The sequence below is a fragment of the Mauremys mutica genome, chromosome 3 (assembly GCF_020497125.1).
Source record: "Mauremys mutica isolate MM-2020 ecotype Southern chromosome 3, ASM2049712v1, whole genome shotgun sequence".
NCBI classification, from domain to species: domain Eukaryota; kingdom Metazoa; phylum Chordata; order Testudines; family Geoemydidae; genus Mauremys; species Mauremys mutica.
In genome coordinates, this window is record NC_059074.1 from 22,897,023 (window position 1) to 22,917,285 (window position 20,263).

General features: G+C 40.1%; 1 protein-coding gene across 2 annotated transcripts in view; it reads left to right on the forward strand.

Annotated features, from left to right (window-relative positions):
• LDAH (lipid droplet associated hydrolase) overlaps positions 1-20,263 on the forward strand; it is a 185,015-nt gene that overhangs the window by 74,196 nt on the left and 90,556 nt on the right. For both annotated transcript variants that reach the window (XM_045011873.1, XM_045011872.1), the window contains exon 4: positions 9,904-10,073. In XM_045011873.1, the coding sequence (XP_044867808.1) occupies positions 9,904-10,073 (170 nt within the window). The remainder of the gene's footprint in view (positions 1-9,903; positions 10,074-20,263) is intronic.

Here is a 20,263-nt window from a genome sequence, read left to right on the forward strand (position 1 = left end):
GCATAAGGTAAGAAATGTACTAGATTGCTGCCTGCCAGAGTCCAACTCAGGAGCTAGGGCTGGGAGGACTTTTGGGAAGGGCCTTTTACAGCACAATCAGATTGCTCAGCTGAAACATGGCCTTTCTCTGTGAGAAACCAAATAAAGATGGCTTCCGCTAAGCAGGTGGATCCTCCTCATCACATGGAGTAGACTCAGCGAGTTAGTGATGCCAGAAAATTGCAAGATTTCCACCATGTGACTTCCTCATTATTATTATTGTAATATATTATTTGTATTGTGATAGTCCTGAGAGACCCAGCTGAGGTCAGAGCCCTATTGTGCTGGGTGCGGTGTACCCATAAGAGACAGTTCCCATCTTGATGGTCTTGCTGCCTTCATCACTGACTTGGTTACATCTTTAAACAAGCATTTTCCTGCTTTATCTCTTGCTGCCCCCTCATGTTTGAGAAGAGCTCTCTATAAACATCCACAAAGCTACTTCCTTCTCTGCCTTTAAATCGCTACTTACCGCTCACTTTTTCCATGATGCCTCTAAAGAAACACGATGACAGTCAGGCAGCTGGTGTATTGAAACCACTGGATATTATGGTGACCAGTATTGTCTCCTTATGCTCCTGTTTGTCTGTGTCTCCACCTATTGTCTCTTGTCTTATATTCTTAGGGTGTAAATTCTTTGGGGCAAGGACTGCAGTGGGTTGTTTTTGTCCAGTTTGTACAGCAGGGACCTGATCCGTGACTGATGCCCCTAAGCGGTATGAATAAAAAGTCAGGATGAAATGAAGTATGATTGTCTCCATTTTCAAGATGAAGAATTGGTGCACACATAGATCAAGTGACTAGCTCATGATCACACAGGAAGTCTGGCAGAGCCAGGAATTGAACCCAAATCTCGTGTGTCTCAGTCCAGGCTCTAGAACCACAAACTGACTATCTGAGTTTTCCCTCCTCTATACCAGTTAACCTTCTGAGGTCAGTATGAGCTGCAACTTGATACAGTTTACAGGCATCTAAAATCAAAATCATAACTGGCTTCTGTGGACAGTTTGCAGAGAATGACATTCACTCAAAATGCCATCGGTTCATGTACATGGTTGGAACTCAAAGCAGCATTAAAAAATTCAGACCAAAATGTTCCAAGAGCAGACCTCTGTCTTCACCCACTGAAGGCCACTGTGCTGAGTAGGCAGAAGGCTTCCTCTGGTGTCCATGTAAAACAGAGAGAAGCTCTGGCAAGGGAACACAGGCAGCAAGCAGTGAATTGGCAATTTCCCATCAACAGCATCTGTTCCCTTTGTCCTCCTCTATTGCTGCAACAACAACTGGAAGGTGATTTGGGGGAGGGGACTGACTCATGATCAGTTGAAGCCAAACCAAGAGATGGGTGGAAACAAAAATGCCCAGCCGCATGTATGCTGTACAAAGAAAACGTGGGGCAAAGTCCCATACCTCTAAGGACCAGAGGGAAAGGTAGAGGCATCCTAAAATTGTTGGAGAAGGGGCAAATACTGATCCGTTGTCCTCCTCAGAGTTGCATAAAGGCATCAATGGGGAGTTTCAGCCTGGTGTTCTTTTGTGAGATGGCAGAGAAGATGGCAAGCCACTGGGCCTTCTCCCAGGAAGACTCACTGGTAGGAGGAAGCTTGTTTGGAGGTGGGGAGTTGTATATGAGTGTAGGATTGACTGAGGGACTTCATGTGATCCTTCATTGGAATTCTGACGAGTGTTCATGCCTCCTACTTCTAATTGGCTCAGGCCTCATTGGCCCTTTCAGTACTCTTTGAGGTAATTTTATATTAGCAGTTTGGTTTTATGTATACACTTCAGCTCCTCTTACGGTGCTGATGCTTGCCTGCCCTCCTCCCCACCAATGTTTATTTTATGGCCTTGAAAGCTCTAATAAATTATTAGGGCCTGGCTCCTCACTCTCCTACACCTTATGTAGTCCTATAACTCTTATAAAATTGGTTATAGTTATATGTTAGCTTTTTATACCCATATCCTTGGTAGTCCATCGATCCGATGATGACAAATCTGTGCAGATCATCTATTGTTGGTCTCATGGTGTGCCCTCTGATGACTGTACAAGCCAATTCTAGAGGTGCACATTTTGCTGCAGATGGTGCATGGGAAGTTCGCGGTCAGTGGATTGTGCGCTGCTGATGCTCTGTGACATCGTTCGCGTGCCTCTTGTAGACGCCGGCAGCGATCTTCCTCAAAGGCGATGCAGGTATTTCTACCTGTTGCACGCCACTGTGTTCTGTCGCTGGCGGCGTCCTCAAGGTCCCTAGGTTTGATACTGCTGTACTGCAGATTGGCTTTGATGGTGTCCTTGTAACGTTTCCGTGGGCGACCTATATGCCGGATGCCCTGGGAGAGCTCACCATGGAGAAGCTGGCGGGGGATTCTGTTGGAATCCATGCGGCTGACATGACCGGTCCAACGTAGCTGTGACTTCATGATCATCATTTCGATGCTTGTCATCTGGGCTCTCTTGAGGACCTCAAGATTGGGCACTTTGTCTTGCCAGCGGATCTTCATGATGTTGCGGAGGCAGCACATGTGGAATGCTTCGAGCTGCTTGATGTGACGCCTATATAGTGTCCATGTTTCGAAACCGTACAAAAGATATGAGAGAACAACAGCTCTGGACACAAGCAGTTTTGTTGACATCTGGCTGTTGTGGTGGTTTAAAACTTTGACACGCAGACAGCCAAGTGCCTGGCTTGCTTTGGATATTCGTGCGTTTGATCTCATTATCCAGTGATCCATCACTAGATATGACACTACCCAGGTATTTAAAGTTCTCCAATACTTTAAGCTGAGTGCCGTCAATGGAGATACTCGGGACAGAAGCATTTGATCCAGGTGCAGGTTGATGAAGAACTTCTGTCTTTTCGAGGCTGATAGTTAGTCCGAAGAGTTGTGAGGCCTCAGCAAACTTGTTGACAATGTGCTGAAGATCATTTTCAGTGTGAGCCATGAGGGCACAGTCATCGGCAAAGAGTGCCTCAAGAAGGAGTTTCATTGAACAGAATATGCACCTGTATGCTGTCTTCATAGATCTGACAAAGGCGTTTGATACCATCAACAGGGAAGCCCTTTGGACCATTCTAACACGACTTGGCTGCCCAAGAAAATTTGTCCAGATTATACGCCTTTTTCATGACAGCATGACAGGCGAAGTATTGTCTGCTGGAGCCACATCAGCCCCCTTCAGCATCACCAGTGGCGTGAAACAAGGATGTGTTCTCACTCCTGTCCTATTTAACCTGTTGTTTGCATGCGTCCTTAACCATGCAATGAAAGATCTGGACCGAGGTATATACTTGAAATACCGGCACGATGGTTCACTTTTTGACCTCCGTCGCCTGAATGCAAAGACTAAGACAATACCCATATCACACTTATTTTATATGAGGGTAAGTGATTATGCAAGGTGTAGGGAAGCACAGAATTGGACCACCAGAACGAATGTAACAATACCTGTACTGACTTCCCATTTGGGCAGTCATGGAGATTTAGTGCTCCAGAGGTCTGTGTTTTTATCTCTTAGGTCTTGATGTTCATCTCGGCAAAAGTAGCTCTCTGCTGATTATTAATTAGAGACGTTTTAAGTATGCAGAGCAAAATAGATACTAATGTGTATGCCTAGTTAATTTGTTTTGCTGTAATGAATTTTTATTTTAAAAAGAAATCTTTTTTTACTGCATTTGTTGTGATCACACAAATATGATTTATTTTTAATACAAGACCCGCTGAAAAACAAATTAGACAATAAAGAATATTATTGCAGATATGGAAAGCAAATATTTGGGAACAAAATGTAGATAGTCAATTTTATAAATTAAGATTCATATTATTTTTCTAATAAAGAAAATAATGCACATAAATCAGTCCTGAAAAAATGGAAATTTATTTGTGGAGGATACTTTTACAAAAAGTAATTACTCCAATAAACACTAATGAATGGTACGTTTATCTTAAATGTCTCATGAACAGTTCCCTAGGGGAGGAGGGCCCCGATTAAGATCTAAAGGTCAATCTAAAACACCATGCTTTAAGAACTTGTTCCTCATGTCAATAGGTTTTTTAAAAATATTTATTGAACATTCTTTCACGCTTCCCCCTGCCGTTACTTTGGCATTTTACAGTTTGCTAATATAAATTAGCTAGGGTTCAATAATTGAATTGGGCTGGGTAAAGCGTGCAGGCTTTAAGCAGTAGATCTATGGGGGATATGTTTTCCAAAAATGTGCCTGTATTTCACGTGCAAAGCAAAAACTGGCAGTTCAGTTTCTGAGTGCACAGTTCCATGGCTTTTAACATTTTTATTTTGGGTTTCTCAGTGGCAATAAATAAATAAAATCCTAGATTCCACGGCCAGAAGGGATCATTTTGATCATCTTGTCTGACCTCCTGTATAACACAGACCACAGATCTTTCCCCGAGTAATTCCTCGAGCACATCTTTTAGGAAAACATCCAATCTGGATTTCAAAATTGTCAGTGATGGGGAAGCCACCATGACCCTTGGTAAATTGTAATTGTATGACTAAATAAGAGCAAGAGCAGTGGGGTGGGTTAATGAGAAGGGAAAAGTTTAGGATTATCGACCTTGGCATCTAATTATGTAGCCAAACAGTGCTGATGTGTTTTCCCCATGTAATTCATATTTAGGGCTCCTATGGGGGGACCAAAACTTAACCCCTCACATACATTTCTGTTCCATAGCCAGTCATCATCACAGTCCCTGCCCTCTTAGCATTCCTTGGGTTTCACATTATCCCGACAGGGGCAAAGGAAAGGCAGGCTCAAAGTTATATTCTCCTCACGCTGGACTGGTTAATAAAGCATGGAAAGGGGAACACACTGTAACATTCAAAGGGAGTGGAGTTGACATATATCCCTCTGAACTAGATAAATTGTCCCTCTCTGAAACTCAGTGGCTCTTGGAGCAACTTTAGCTCCTCCCTCATGTTGTAGCACAGCCCTCCATTACTTTAGCATAGTTGCAAATAGATGAGTCTCTACTTGTGCTATAAGAGGACCTATTTCCAAGTTCTTTTTTTCCTTCTTACAGTGATGCATTAACCCTTTTTCTCCTTTCAAAAGTAGTACATTTTTTCCTACGTGATTTGTTAGCCCTTCATCACAGCTATGTTCTCCTGGATCCATGCTACCGTTGACCTATAGGGGTAGGCTTGTGACTATGGGAGATAGACCCTTCACCAGAGCCAGACAAAGAATATGGAAGTCACTGCTAGATGAAACATGTCAATGTGTTCAAAGCCAAATATAAACTCCACCTATTTGCCCACAATAGTATCCTACATTTCCAGAGTCATTCATTAAACAAAAGCCAAAGCAAAAATAAAACCAAAGCCTGCTTGATAGGAGGGAAGGAAACGAGAGAATATCATCATCTTTGGGAAAATGGGAAGTGCTCAGTGACGAAGGCCATATACATAGACTCAAAACTGAATAACATAACTGAATGGGTGGCTGAACTGGTTGATTATCTTAAAAGTAAAGTAGCTGATAGTATCTGCTTTTGTAGATATCTGACACTCTTTACTCTTCTATTTAAAAAAAATGAAAAGATAACTTTTCTCACAAGTGGCTGCCTCTAGCACTCCCCTAGATTATCTTCCCTTTATTTCAAAGAAAAGTCTATATTGTGTTTTAGCAGACCATGACTAAAATTTGGGGGTTATGGAATTACTGTATGAAGTCTTCAACTATGAATAAACATCCTGGGCCAGATTTCAAAGTTTGACCCTGGCAACTGCACAGAGATATTCATAGGTACCCAACTTAAGTGTTCAAAATCCTGTTGCCTAACTGGCCATGTGTGCATGAAAGTCCCTTATTTGCATGCACACTTCAGGGATTTACATGCAGAAATTAGGCATGTACAAAGGTAAGTGTACGATTTCATCCCTGCAAATCTTGCCTGCAGTGTCTTTTATGAACAACTAGTTTAAAAAAGATCCAGGATCTTGTAGACTTTGTAATGATATGCCCCTGTTTATGGTCTCTGTGTCAGTCTCATGGGAGTTGTTACTGTATGCTCATATGGCTGTATCAATTTTCTTCTCATCTAATTTCACTCACATACAACACCACCCCTCTTTCCCCCTCCAAAAAGGCTATTTCAAACCCAGAGTCCCATTCTTCTTAGCAAGGTTAACCAGACAACTACGGTAATCTCTGAACAAACACTTGAATTTAATCTATCATTATTTTCTGACTCTCGGTTTAATAGAGGTCAGAAAAAGAGATTCTTTAAAGCAATCACAAGCTTATTTTTCCAAAAGCACATCAGTAGATTAACATTTTGCCAAAGAAAATGCAGAAATACAGTATTTCTTTTAATACATTTCAGCTAAATAAAGTCTTAAGACTACATGGCTTGGCTCAGATAGGGTGTATTCAGCATAAGGTACAACTCATGTAACTTCTGCTATCTAAAAATTCAGCTTAAATGAGCTCCACTTCAGCCGTGCAATTTATTCCACACCTGAGGTGAAGTAGCTCGTCCTTTGCTCTCTTCTCTGATGTAAGGCCATTAGAGAGGGAACTGCCAATGTGTTTGTGCAAATCTCTTTGCTTATATAAAGATCCCATGTAAACATCACCACCCAAGAAATTCATTTTGATTTTGGACAATCCCTGGATGATTTTATTCTATAAAAATAAATAAATAATCATATAAACCAATGATATGACCCTGCTCCCATAGATTTCATTCCATTATAAAGGTAATGTTTGCACTGGAGAGACATTTTGAGATAACATGAGACAAACACAATTTTACATGGGGCCAAAAAAATAATAATAAATATAAATATATATGGGGATACATGATGATGTGGGATGGTTTAGAAGTCTTGGAGTTTGGAATGTGTGGATTATTCATGATTGGCAAAGCCGTGAGTGATTTCAGCATCTGCCAATAGGGGTTTTATGGGTCCAATCCAGTAAATTTCTTATTTGTTCAAATGCTGTTAACCATTGATTTGCGATTTTTCTTATTCAACTGTGAAAACAGCTATTGAAATCAGCAGGATTCCACACTGGCGCACATCTGCTTGTGGGATCAGGGCCATAGTTATTTTCCATGATGAAAGCAGTTTCATATTTCTCCCTTGTACTATTATGTTTAGAGATGAAAGTTACTAGAATAATCACTGCTGTTTAAACAAGGGAAGAAAATCTCATAGAAAAAATAGAAAATTTCAAACTGGTTTGTTCTATAGGTCACAGTCCTGCCGTCCTTAGTTCGATTTTCTATTGAAATTAATAGGTGTTTTACCTGAGTAAAGTGCAGGATCAAGGCATAATCTGTAATTTATTGAAAGTTAGCATATGGATCCTAGAAAACTCCAGTACATGCTTATCCTCCCATGCTGTGTTTGTCATACTTGTGTAATTTGGCTTCACAATATACCCGTGTTTTGAAAAGAAAAGAACATGCTTGCTGCCTAAAATTAGGCATCTAAATAAGTGGCCATCCTTTCAGTGGTTCTGAGCAGCCACAGCGCCTACTGAAATTAATGAGAGCTGTGGGTACCTTAGCAACTTATAGGTCAATTATTTGGGTGACTGAATATGGATTTAGGTGCCTATCTTTGGGAAGGCTAGTTTGAAAATGTTAGCACTATGTTTGCCCATAGTTGTTGATGTTGTGTGTATTACACAACTGTTTTAGTATGTCCATTGTATCAGGTAATGTACATATGCATGGTGAGCAACTTTCCCTGACCTGAAGTTTGTAATGTAGAAAGACACAGTATCTGAACCCCAAATGCTCAAAAATCATGACTCATGCCCCACAGAAAATCATGAGATAAATGTATTATTATTATTTATGCATGTTTTCTATTTGCCATCTGGTGTTTTGAGCTTTGTGGTACATATTTTTGAGCTTTTCTCTACAATACCGAGAGTTACAGATTTATTTTTATTTTATTTTATTTTATTTTATAAAATGAAAGCTGAGATTCACATAAAATCACTTCTTTCTAGGTACTGGGCCTTTAAGTAAAGCATCCGATATTACAAGACTCTCAATAAAATCTACAGAGCGAGCAACACAAGACAAATAAAGGATGGGATCAGAAACAGGCTTATAGAGAGAAACTGATTTGCTTAAGGTCCCACAGTAGGTTAGTGGAAGAGCCTGGAATAGAACTCTGGTCTACTGAGTTCTAGTGAAGTGTCACTCCCTACCCATGAACCACGCTGCTATTCTGCATCTGACATGTGCTGTCTGTACTTTTACTGAGATGAGTGAGGCGGCCAACTATCTCCTGCATGAAGTTAGGCTGCCGAATAAACAAAAAGTAGTAAAGACAATTTTTTTGCTAAAAACAATGTTTTGGCCTTAGGCCCTTATTTGAAGTTTTGGAAAACAGAACAAGCTTTTTCATTTTCCATTACCTGCAGAAAGCCTCATTGGCAAAACATTGCTTCTCATCTAATTTTCTGTCCCTCACATGTGTTTTAATAAAACCTTTTTTTCTTTTTTCATTTAAAGCAACCTAATATAAATCATACCAGGACAAGACCAATAACAGTTTTACTAGGAGTATTAGTTTGGTTGAACAAAGCCCTTTCTGTGGCAAACTCTCTGGTAATTTGCTTGAGGTTTGGGGCGGGGGGGAGATATTAGTATACAATATTTTCTTTTAACAATTATCATTTTGCATCAAAAGGTCATTTTATATAGGCAACCAAAAAGGTAGTCTAGTACAGTACCAGCTCATTCCATCTAAGAAAGTGGCTACTGCATGCACAGTAGCTACAGTACTTTAATGTGAAAAAATATATAGTATTTAAAACTGCTGACTGTGATTGACAAGAAATTGACTATATGTGGATTTAAAACTTTGATGGCAGCATTAGATGAACTATATTCTCATTTATGCTAAGCCCCCTTTATATTGTGGAAAGGGCCCTTAAAGAGGGTATAAATGTCATTTATTCTATGTATATTATTGTAAATGAATATTTGGCCCTGTTTACGTTTGTCTCTCTCCCTCTTTCTCTCTCTCTTTGGTAGTTAAATATATCTGAGTGCCTCACAGTCTTTAATGTATCTATCCTCACAAAACCCCTTCATGGTAGGGAGTTGCTACTATCCCAGTTTTACAGGTGGGGAACTGAGGCACTGAGACACTTGCCTGGGGTTACACAGAGTCTTTGGCGGAGCAGAGAATTAGCAGTGATTGGTGAAGTCTAAGAACTTGTGTAAATTTATTTACAAGTTTATTAAAGTGGACTTAAAACAGTGTGTGTGTGCGCGTGTGCATGCCTCTGTGTTTTTAAATGTGAGATTTTGGTAGGGTTATTTTGAAGGTGGGAAGCGTGGAGTTGAAGAAGTGGATTATATTATATTATGCACTGAAGGCCCTAAGGTTCATGGTCATTCTGACCTTTTCTGGAAAAAAAAGTTCCACAGCTGTGGTCTGTTTGGAGAAAAAGTACTATCTTGAGTGTGTTAGTTTTGATCCTTAGGTTGCTGGTTCTGTTGTTCATGTGGTACACCGCTGTTGTGGTAGGTCATGATCATACAAGGTAAATTGTCCCTGAGGAACCTGAGTCAGTCCATAGAGTATTTTGAAGATCAGGACCAAAGCCTTGAATTTAATCTTGAATTGAATGAAAAGCCATTGAAGAGAGAGGAACCGGGCTGGGGTGTTGTGCTCTCAGCTCCCGAGGTTGCTGAGTCCTTCCCTTTCCTCAGTTAGACGCAACATTTCACATCCTGTGGAGGTCATAACGAAGGTCTAAGTTTATCAGTGGGTGATCACTCAAAATTACAAATTATTTTCATTTCAGAGATGAGTTAGTGGAAATGCCCTTAAATAAAAGAATGTGTATTTGTTTTATTTTTCAGACACGGATATTAAAGAACTAGAGGATGTCTTTGGACTTCACGGACAAATTGAGCACAAGTTGGATTTCCTCAGAAAGAACGTGCCAAAAGATATGAAGCTTGTGCTGATTGGTCATTCAATCGGTTGCTACATCACCCTTGAAATGATGAAGAGGGCATCAGAACTTCAGGTATGTCAGCCTTGGGGAAGGGAAGCTGTATCGCTCAGCAGAGCATCCCCCACGCTTAGCATTTGATTGATCAACAAAGACGATAGTCGGATTCCACATCCTTTGTGTAGAAGCAGCATCCTCCCTACTTTCAGACCAAATTCTTATTGAAGTAAATGATGTTCAGTTATTTTTTGTGAGTGTCTGACTCCAGAAGAGAGGAGAGTGATACAGAAATATAGAATCTGATTTTTCCACTGTAAAGCACCGTGCTTAGCAATTTACACCCCTGCAAAAGCAGTATGGAGAACTGCTGCCAACTCAGAATAGTAGTAATTCCCTATTTGTGAGATGAGGTAGGTATTTGTGCAGGACTGATCTATCTCAAAGGATGCTGTGAACGTTAATTAACTTGAGTAGTCCGGTTTAGTAATTCATTAGTAAATGTCATTATTGGCAATGATGCAATTTGATATGTTTACATTTTAATAACATTATGCAATATATAATTTGAAGGGAAGATCACATAATATATTATGCGGCTGCATGTCATGGATAAGGTGGTTTTTTTTATTAAAAGGGATACTGCTAGCCAGTTTCAGGATCAACAGGCACCTAATTAATGTGTAAGGTAATATGTGTCAAAATGTTTTCATAATTCTTTAAAATTTCCTTGAACATTTATTTAATATTTAAACATCCGCTATCAGTGCCATGAATTCAAATAATAACCAATAGAATAATAGCCTAGTAAAATGAGGGCCTGATTCAGTCTCTAATTGCTACTGTAATACAAATGTTTAAGAATAAGAATACTTAGGGCTTCCATGGCGCTTTCATAACTTCAGAGCAATTTGCAAACATTAAACCTCACAAAATCCTAGTAAGCCAGAAAAGTAAATATTTCCATTTTACAGAAAGAGAAATGAAGGCCCAACAGTTAACTGGTTTGCACAAGGTTAGAAGGAGGTAGTGATGGTGCTAGGGTTAAAATTCCAGAGTTCCTTGCTAATAATCCTGTGCTGAGACCACTAGATATTTGACATCTGCATTGTGTTATTGCATGAGAACCCAAAACTGAAACTAGCTAATAACAAAAACTGACATTTTTTTTAAGGAAACTATTATAGATTAATCTGCTCTGACTGTCTGAAGATGAGTAAAATGCTAAATGTAAATGAAAAAAACATAAATTGTGAAAAATGAATTAGAGATTTAAAAATGTTTAATTATATCAAGTGTTAGTAGTAGAGTTAAGGACATTCTTTCTTTTTAAATGAAATACAAATGTACTGAAATTCTTGCTTTTGTGGCTTAGACCTAAGGTATGTCTACACTACAAAATTAGGTCGATTTACTAGAAGTCAATTTTTTAGAAATCGATTTGATACAGTCGATTGTGTGTCCCCCCACTAATCGCATTAAGTCGGCAGTGTGCGTCCACAGTACCGAGGCTAGCGTCGACCTTCGGAGCGTTGCACTGTAGTAGCTATCCCGTAGTTCCCGCAGTCTCCACCGCCCATTGGAATTCTGGATTGAGCTCCCAGTGCCTGATGGGGCAAAAACATTTCTGCGGGTGGTTCTGGATACGTTGCCAGGCCCCCCTCCCTTCCTCCCTCCCTCCTTCCGTGAAAGCAACGGCAGACAATCATTTTGAGCCTTATTTCCTCGGTTACCTGTGCAGACGACATAACATGGCAAGCATGGAGCCCGCACAGCTCACTGTCACCGTATGTCTCCTGGGTGCTGCTGGAAGATGCGGTACTGCAGTGCTACACAGCAGCATTGCCTTGCCTTGCCTTGCGGACAGCAGATGGTACAATACGACTGCTAGCCGTCATCGTTGTCCCATGGGTGCTCCTGGCCGGCCTTGGTGAGGTCGGTCAGGGGCTCCTGGACAAAAATGGGAGTGACTCCAGGTCATTCTCTTCTTTAAGCTTCATCTAATGGAGATTCAGTCCTGCCTGGAATGTCATGCCAGCTGGAGGCTTCTTCCTCAGGCTGCTCTCCCAGTCGGCAGCACCATGCGGTCGCACCTACCCCAGCCTACCCCTTGCTCCCTTGGCTTATGAAGCCTGGACAGTAGTGAGGAGCAGTTCATCTATAGGCTGAGCAAGTGCAGAATGGTGGTAGAATGTGCATTTGGACGTTTAAAAGTGCACTGGCACAGTTTACTGACTCGGTTAGACCTCAGCGAAACCAATATTCCCATCATTATTACTGCTTGCTGTGTGCTTCACAATATCTGTGAGAGTAAGGGGGAGACGTTTATGGCAGGGTGGGAGGTTGAGGCAAATCTCCTGGCCGCTGATTACGCACAGCCAGACCCCAGGGCAGTTAGAAGAGTACAGCAGGGCGCGCTGCGCATCAGAGAAGCTTTGAAAACCAGTTTCACGACAGGCCAGGCTACGATATGAACAGGGGCGGCTCTATGTTTTTCGCCGCCTCAAGCACAGCAGGCAGGCAGCTTTCGGTGGCGTGCCTGCAGGAGGTCCGCCGGTGCAGTGCCATCGGTGTCCCCGAAGCCGTGGGACCGGCAGACTGCCCGCTGGCGCACCTCCAAAAGCCGCCTGCCTGCCTGCCGCCCTCACAGCGACTGACAGGGTCCCCCCACCCCCGCTTGCCGCCCCAGGCACGCACTTGCTGCGCTGGTGCCTGGAGCTGCCCCTGGGTATGAAAGTTCTGTTTGTTTCTCCTCAATGAAAACCCGCCCCCTTGGTTTACTCTACTTCCCTGTAAGCCAACCACCCTCCCCTCCCTCCTTTGATCTCCGCTTGCAGAGGCAATAACATCATTGTTGTTTCAAATTCATGCGTTCTTTATGACTTCGTCATACAAATAGGGGAGTAACTGCCAAGGTAGCCCGGGAGGGGTGAGGGAAGAGGGAAGCACAGGGGTGGGGTAGTTGTAGGGGCACCTTCTAGAATGGCATGCAGCTCATCATAGAAGCGGCATGTCTGGGGCTCTGACCCAGAGCAGCCGTTTGTCTCTCTGGTTCTTTGGTAGGCTTCACGCAGCACTGCTGCGGGTCCATGTTATAACCTCTGTCCTTCATGCCCTTGGAGATTTTTTCAAACGTTCCGGCATTTCATCTTTTGGAACGGAGTTCTGATAGCACAGATTCGTCTCCCCATACAGCGATCAGATCCCATACCTCCCGTTCGGTCCATGCTGGTGCTCTTTTGCAATTCTGGGACTCTGTGGTCACCTCTGCTGATGAGATCTGCACAGTCACCTGTGCTGATCAGCTCGCTACACCTGCCAAACAGGAAATGAAATTCAAAAATTCGCAGGCCTTTTCCTGTCTACCTGGCCAGTGCATTGGAGTTGAGAGTGCTGTCCAGAGTGGTTACAATGGAGCACTCTGGGATAGCTCCTGGAGGCCAATACCGTCGAATTCCGTCCACACTACCCCAAATTCAACCCAGCAGGGTCTATTTCAGTGCTAATCCCATTGTCAGGGAGGAGTACAGAGATTGATTTTAAGAGCGCTTTAAGTCAACAAAAATGGCTTTGTCATGTGGACGGGTGCAGGGTTAAATCGATCTAACGCTGCTAAATTCAACCTAAACTCATAGTGTAGACCCAGGGCCTAGTTTAGGCAGAGAAGTTTATATGTGTGATGGGGGGAAGATCTCATATCTGATGTTGACTTTTTCCTTTATATCACAACATTTACAGTGAGCTCCTTTGTGTCTAATGTTTTCTAGATAGCAAGTGACTTCAGGCAGGGACAGTGTCCTTCCTTTGAATGTGAGTGCCTTAGCACACTGTCAACACTTAGCAATATATCATAAGAATTAATAATAGTGAGATTCTTTACTTCCCCTCCTCCCAAATATTCACCTCTTCTTTTATATTAACTCCCTACCAGGACAGGAGAGGGAATACAATGCTTATATATATATATATATTATATATATATATATAAAATCCATTCACTTCTTCATAACCATTTCCCCTGCCATTCAAGATTTTTCCCCCTCTAAAAGAAACAGCAATTTTTTTCAAAAAATGTAACATTAACTTAACCTGATCTATTTCCACAGGCATAACTCATTCTGTGATTATAAACAAAGTTTTCTGAAGGCACTTGTGTAACTGTTTTTTTCTTTTCAAGAAAGGAGTGTTCTAGAAAATATCATCATGTGCAGTAATTTTTCCAAAAATATCAACTTTTCTTTGGTCTCCATATGTATGATTTTTTTTTTACTCAAATTGTTTTATCTGGTTTCCATTAACTATGAATTGTTGAGTAATTTTTGTTACACCTGGCCCAGTGGATACTGGCAGCATGATATTTGTCAGTGTGTTGAAACTTTGGTATCTTTAGGACACTCGGAAACGGCACTGTGCAATGTGTGCTTGAAGTTAATATATGACACGCTACATTTAAGATGCATTTAACAATAGAAAAATATTTGTGTAAGCCAGAGTGTTGTGCAACCTTTGTCTTTTTGCCAAAAATAAGTTAACTGTTATGTTTTATAACGTATGAAGTGTGATAATAAGAAACTTGTGTTTCCATCTCCCTTTTTATTTTTACTGGAATATTTGATTCCCACAAGATTTCAAGCACATATGTGTAGTTTAGTAGCTAGATCATTTGGTTTTATTTTTGTATAGTTCTTTTGTGATATTCCTTTATTATATAAATTTTTGGTTTGGTCTTAAATTCACTGCTTTTTATGAACCTTTCATTGCTCATGTTTTACTGTTCTGATCTGGAGCTTAACATGTTGTATATATTCTAGCAGTTCACTAGTTTTTATATCCTTAGTGAATATTTAGCAGGTTTAATTTTTGGTACTTAGTTTAAAACACTCATAATCTAACCCAATGTTGTCCTCTTTATGAACAGTGATGAGAGAAACCTGATAGAATATGCTGGCAGGCATGAAAGGGAAGAAGTGAAATCTCTGTAGCATTGCCCTTCTGCCTCTCTTGCACTCCATGGTTCCTCGTCATCCAGAACTCTGGAGGCTTTAAGCTGTGCTAGAGTTTGACATCAGAGCTAGGAATAGGTTGGGGGTATTGTCAGAGATCACCCTATCGCCAGAGCAGCATCCCCTGCTGGCCTCAGTCCTCTTGTCAGCATTCCAAGTAGGAGTTTCTCTCTGTGTGATTGTTACTGTGTAGTACGGGAGACTCTACCAATGGTACCTCCAATGAGAAAAGGGGCAATGCAGGGGTGGGAATGACCCTCCAAAGGACTGCATTTTTCCCTTTTCTCCAGATGCTGAGTATCAGTATAAATGGACAGACAGTTAAATGAATGGCCTGGTTTATGGATATGTATTTAAGAATAGTCAAAGAGTACCCAAAGCAAGGAATAGGCTTTCCTTGTTAATGGATGGATGTATAAGTCTAAACAAATAAATATATTTTTTTTAATCCTGCTAATCTCTCAGCCTCAGTGATACTTTGTGATGGTGAGTTCCACAGGTTAATTGTGCACTGGGTAAAAAGAAAACTGATTCCTTTTAGCAGTTTGTTCTGCTGCCTCTTCTTTTTTTTTTATTTGGATGTCCTTATATTCTTGCATTAGGGGAGAGACAGAAAATGAGACAAGCCAATTTACCTTCACTGTGCCAGTCATTCCTTTGTGTTCATAGATTCTAAGGCCAGAAGGAACCACTGTGATCATTTATTCTGACCTGCATGACACGGGCAATAGAACTTCTCTTTGAACTAGAGCAAATGCCTTTACCGTGACCCTTCTTGGTAGTCTTCTCCAAACAAAAATGTGTGTGTGTGTGTGTTGACCAGAACTGAACACAAGTTTGAAGGCATCATTGACTGAAAACATTGTTATCCCATTCCATGTGCAAATTACCCTCAGCTCTTTATCCTGAGTGGTTACAGCTCATTTAGAATCCAGCAGCGTGTCTGAGTATTTCAAATTCTTCCTTCCAATGCATCTTGCGTTACATTAGTCAACACTGAATTCACCCACCCTGATGCAGTCCAATAACCCTGCTTTGTTGAGTCTCTCTGAAATTTATCATTATGACTAACTTAAATAATTTTGTGCCATATGCAAATTTTGTTGCAGTTCATCCCCTTTTTCAGATCATTAATAAATATATCAAACATGGCTAATATGGATTGTTGGGCACCTCACTGTTAACCTTTTGCCATGTTGAAAATTGATCATTTTGCCCATTCTTTGTTTGCTCTTTCTTATCTAGTTTCCAATACATGAGTGAATTTTGCCTCTCACCTCATTATTAGTTACGTTTCTTCACAGTCTTAGGGACTTAAAATCCCTCACTCTGTGACTATTATCTAAGACTTTGAAAATCCATATGCATCATTTCAACCAAATCTCCTGTGTCCATTCTTTATGTATGTATTTTATTTATTTTTTAACGCATCCAGAAAAATCGAGTAGATAAGAGAGACACAATTTTCCTTCACAGAAGTCACTCTCTGATTATTTAGGACCATATTGTGCTCATACAGATATTTTATCATTCCCTTTCATTTACGTGGTACTGAAAGAAGGCTTATTGGCCTACAATTCCAAGGTTGTTACTATCTTCTTTTTTCTTTTTCTTTTTTTTAATAACAGGATATATATTACCCTCCATTCTTCCACTTTAGGATCTGCCTTTAACCCCAAGAAATACAGCAATTCTTAAAGTTCTTGAGAGCATTTAGGATTAAAATCAAATTTGGGCAACCAACATGAATTCTTTCAAGTGGAATCTTCTGTATCCAAAGATTGGCCAGTCCAGCTGCCATGCAAAACAGAATGCCTGGTGTCAGCTACATTCCCTTCAGATCTCAGTCTCTCCTTGATGAAACTTTTCCTCTTGTATGTGCCTGCCCTTTTGTGACACGTTTCATTGAAAGAGGACACCTTTGCTCATGCCCCATCTGATGAGACCTCCAGAACCTCCTTAGCCTTTGCCACTCTCTTTAATGGTGTAGGGTTTTGCACGCTTTTACCTGTACAAGAAACTTTATTTAAAAATACGGAGAAAATTATAGTAAAAGAAAATAAATGGTTCGCATAACAATATATATAGATTTGCACTCATAAACTAAGTCAAAGCATCAATTAGAAGCAGATGGGGAAAAGGGGGAAAAGCAATTACCGGTCATTTAAATTAGCAACTATAAAGTATAGAAAATTGGGAAGCTGAAGATATCAGAGAAGAATGTGTGGCTGGGAAGGCTAAGGCCAATGAAGAGGAGTTTTAGTGTATTAGAAGCAACAGAAATCTTAGCAATGGTTTAGGCCCGTTATTAGATGGAGACGGTAAAAAGACGCAGAAAAGGCAGAAATGTTCAGTAAATATTTCTCTTTTGTATTTGGAAAAGCAGAATGATGTGCTTGTATCATGTGAGGATGATGTACTTTCCAGTCCATCAGTAACCAAGAAGGGTGCTAAACATAATCTACTAGGGATAAATATTTTAAATCTGAGGCCCCTGGTAACTTGCACCCAAGAATCTTAAAAGAGATGGCTTAGGATCTCTTATCTGCTGATACTAATTTTTTAATAAATTTTGAAATAACAAGGAAATTCCAGAAGACTGGAAGAGTGCTAATGTTAAATCGGTATTTTAAAAAAAGAACAAGTGGGATGACCTGGGTGTGAAATCATTTCCAGGAAAAATTATGGAAAACCTGATACAGGGTTTTATAAATAAAAAATTAGTGCTGTTGATTAATCGCAGTTAACTCACGCGATTAACTAAAAAAAAATAATTGAGATTAAAAAAATTAATCATGATTAATCGCAGTTTTAATCACACTGTTAAATAATAGAATACTAATTGAAATTTATTAAATATTTTGGATGTTTTTCTACATTTTCATATATATTGTATTCTGTGTTGTAATTGAAATTAAATTGTGTATTTTTATTACAAATATTTGCACTGTAAAACAATAAACAAAAGAAATAGTATTTTTCAATTCACCTCATACAAGTACTGTCGTGCAATCTCTTTGTCGTGAAAGTCCAACTTACAAATGTAGATATTTTTGGTTACATAACTGCACTCAAAAACAAAACAATGTAAAACTTCAGAGCCTACAAGTCCACTCCGTCCTACTTCTTGTTCAGCCAATCACTAAGACAAACAAGTTTGTTTACATTTACAGGAGATAATGCTGCCCTCTTCTTACTTACCATGTCACCAAGAAGTGAGAACAGGCATTTGCATGGCACTTTTGTAGCTGGCATTGCAAGGTATTTACGTGCCAGATATGTTAAACATTTGTATGCCTCTTCATGCTTCGGCCACCATTCCAGAGGACATGCTTCCATGCTGAGGATGCTCATTTAAAAAAAAAAAAAGCATTAATTAAATTTGTAACTGAACTCTTTGGGGGGAGAATTCTGTCTCCTGCTCTGTTTTACCTGCATTCTGCCATATATTTCATGTTATAGCAGTCTTGGATGGTGACCCAGCAGATGTTGTTTGTTTAAATAACATTTTCGCTGCAAATTCAACAAAATGCAAAGAAGGTACCAATGTGAGATTTCTAAAGATAGCTACAGCACTTGACCCAATATTTAAGAATCTGAAGTGCCTTCCAAAATCTGAGAGGGACGAGGTGTGGAGCATGCTTTCAGAAATCTTAAAAGAGTAACACTCCGATGCAGAAACTACAGAACCTGAACCACCACCAAAAAAAAAATCAACCTTCTGCTGGTGACATCTGACTCACATAATGAAAATGAGCATGCGTTGGTCCACACTGCTTTGGATTGTTATCGAGCAGAACCCATCATCATCATGGACGCATGTCCCCTGGAATGGTGGTTGAAGCATGATGGGACATATGACTCTTTTAGCGCATCTGGCATGTAAATATCGTGCAACACAGGCTACAATAGTGCCATGAGAATGCCTGTTCTCACTTTCAGGTGACATTGTGAATAAGAAGCGGGCAGCATTATTTCCTGGAAATGTAAACAAACTTGTTTGTCTGAGCGATTGGCTGAATAATAAGTAGGACTGAGTGGATTTGTAGGCTCTAAAATTTTACACTGTTTTATTTTTGAATGCAGTTTTTTTGTACATAATTCTACATTTGTAAATTCAACTTTCATGATAAAGAGATTGCACTACAGTACTTGTATTAGCTGAATTGAAAAATACGATTTCTGTTTTTTACAGTGCAAAAACTTGTAATCAAAAATCAATATAAAGTGAGCACTGTACACTTTGTATTATGTGTTGTAATTGAAATCAATATATTTGAAACTGTACAAAACATCCAAAAATATTTTAATAGATGGTATTCTATTATTGTTTAACGGTGCGATTAGTCGGAATTAATTTTTTTAGTTGTGCGATTAATCACGATTAATATTTTTAATTACTTGACAGCCCTATAATAAATTAGAGGATAGGAATATAATTAATGCCTGCCAACATGGCTTTATGAAAAATAGGTCTTGTCATACAAACCTGATTTCATTTTTTACAGGATTACAAGTTTGACTGATAAAGGTAACTACTTAAATGTACTATGCTTGCACTTTTGTAAGGCATTTGACTTAGTACTGCATGAGATTCTGATTTTAAAAATTAGCCCTACACAGTATCACGGCACACATTACATGAATTAAGAACTAGTTAACCGACAGTTCTTAAAAAGCAGCCGTCAGTGCAGGGAATCATCATCAAATGGGGATTGTTGTGGGGTGTGCCTGTCCTGTAGAGCCCCCATGTTGACTTAATGGAGTGCTTGTCACAGAGCCCTTTAAGAACTCCATATAATCCAGATGGTTGTAAAACAAAATTTCCCTGCTGGGGTTCTACTTCATTAAATCCGCAAATAACCCCTCACCCCCCCTTGGGCTTAGGGATCACACAGCCCTCTTCCTTGGGGCCTGTGGTCTCTGGGAAGAGTTCTCTCCCAGGAGAGCTTGTCCGTCTCTCTGAGCACCCTCCCTGCAACTGAGCCCTGGTGGCCTTTTTCAGGCCCAGATGGTCATTGTTTAATTCAAGTAGGAGTAGAGAGGTTATTTTACCTCTGTATTTGGCATTGGTGTAACCACTGCTGGAATACTGTGTCCAGATATGATATCCACAGTTCAAAAAGGATGTTGATAAATTGGAGCGGGTTCAGAGAAGAGCCATGAGAATAATTAATAGATTGAAAAACTTGCCTTATAGTTATAGACTCAAGGAGCTTAATCTGTTTAGTTTAACAAAGAGAAGGTTGTGGGGTGAGTTGATTA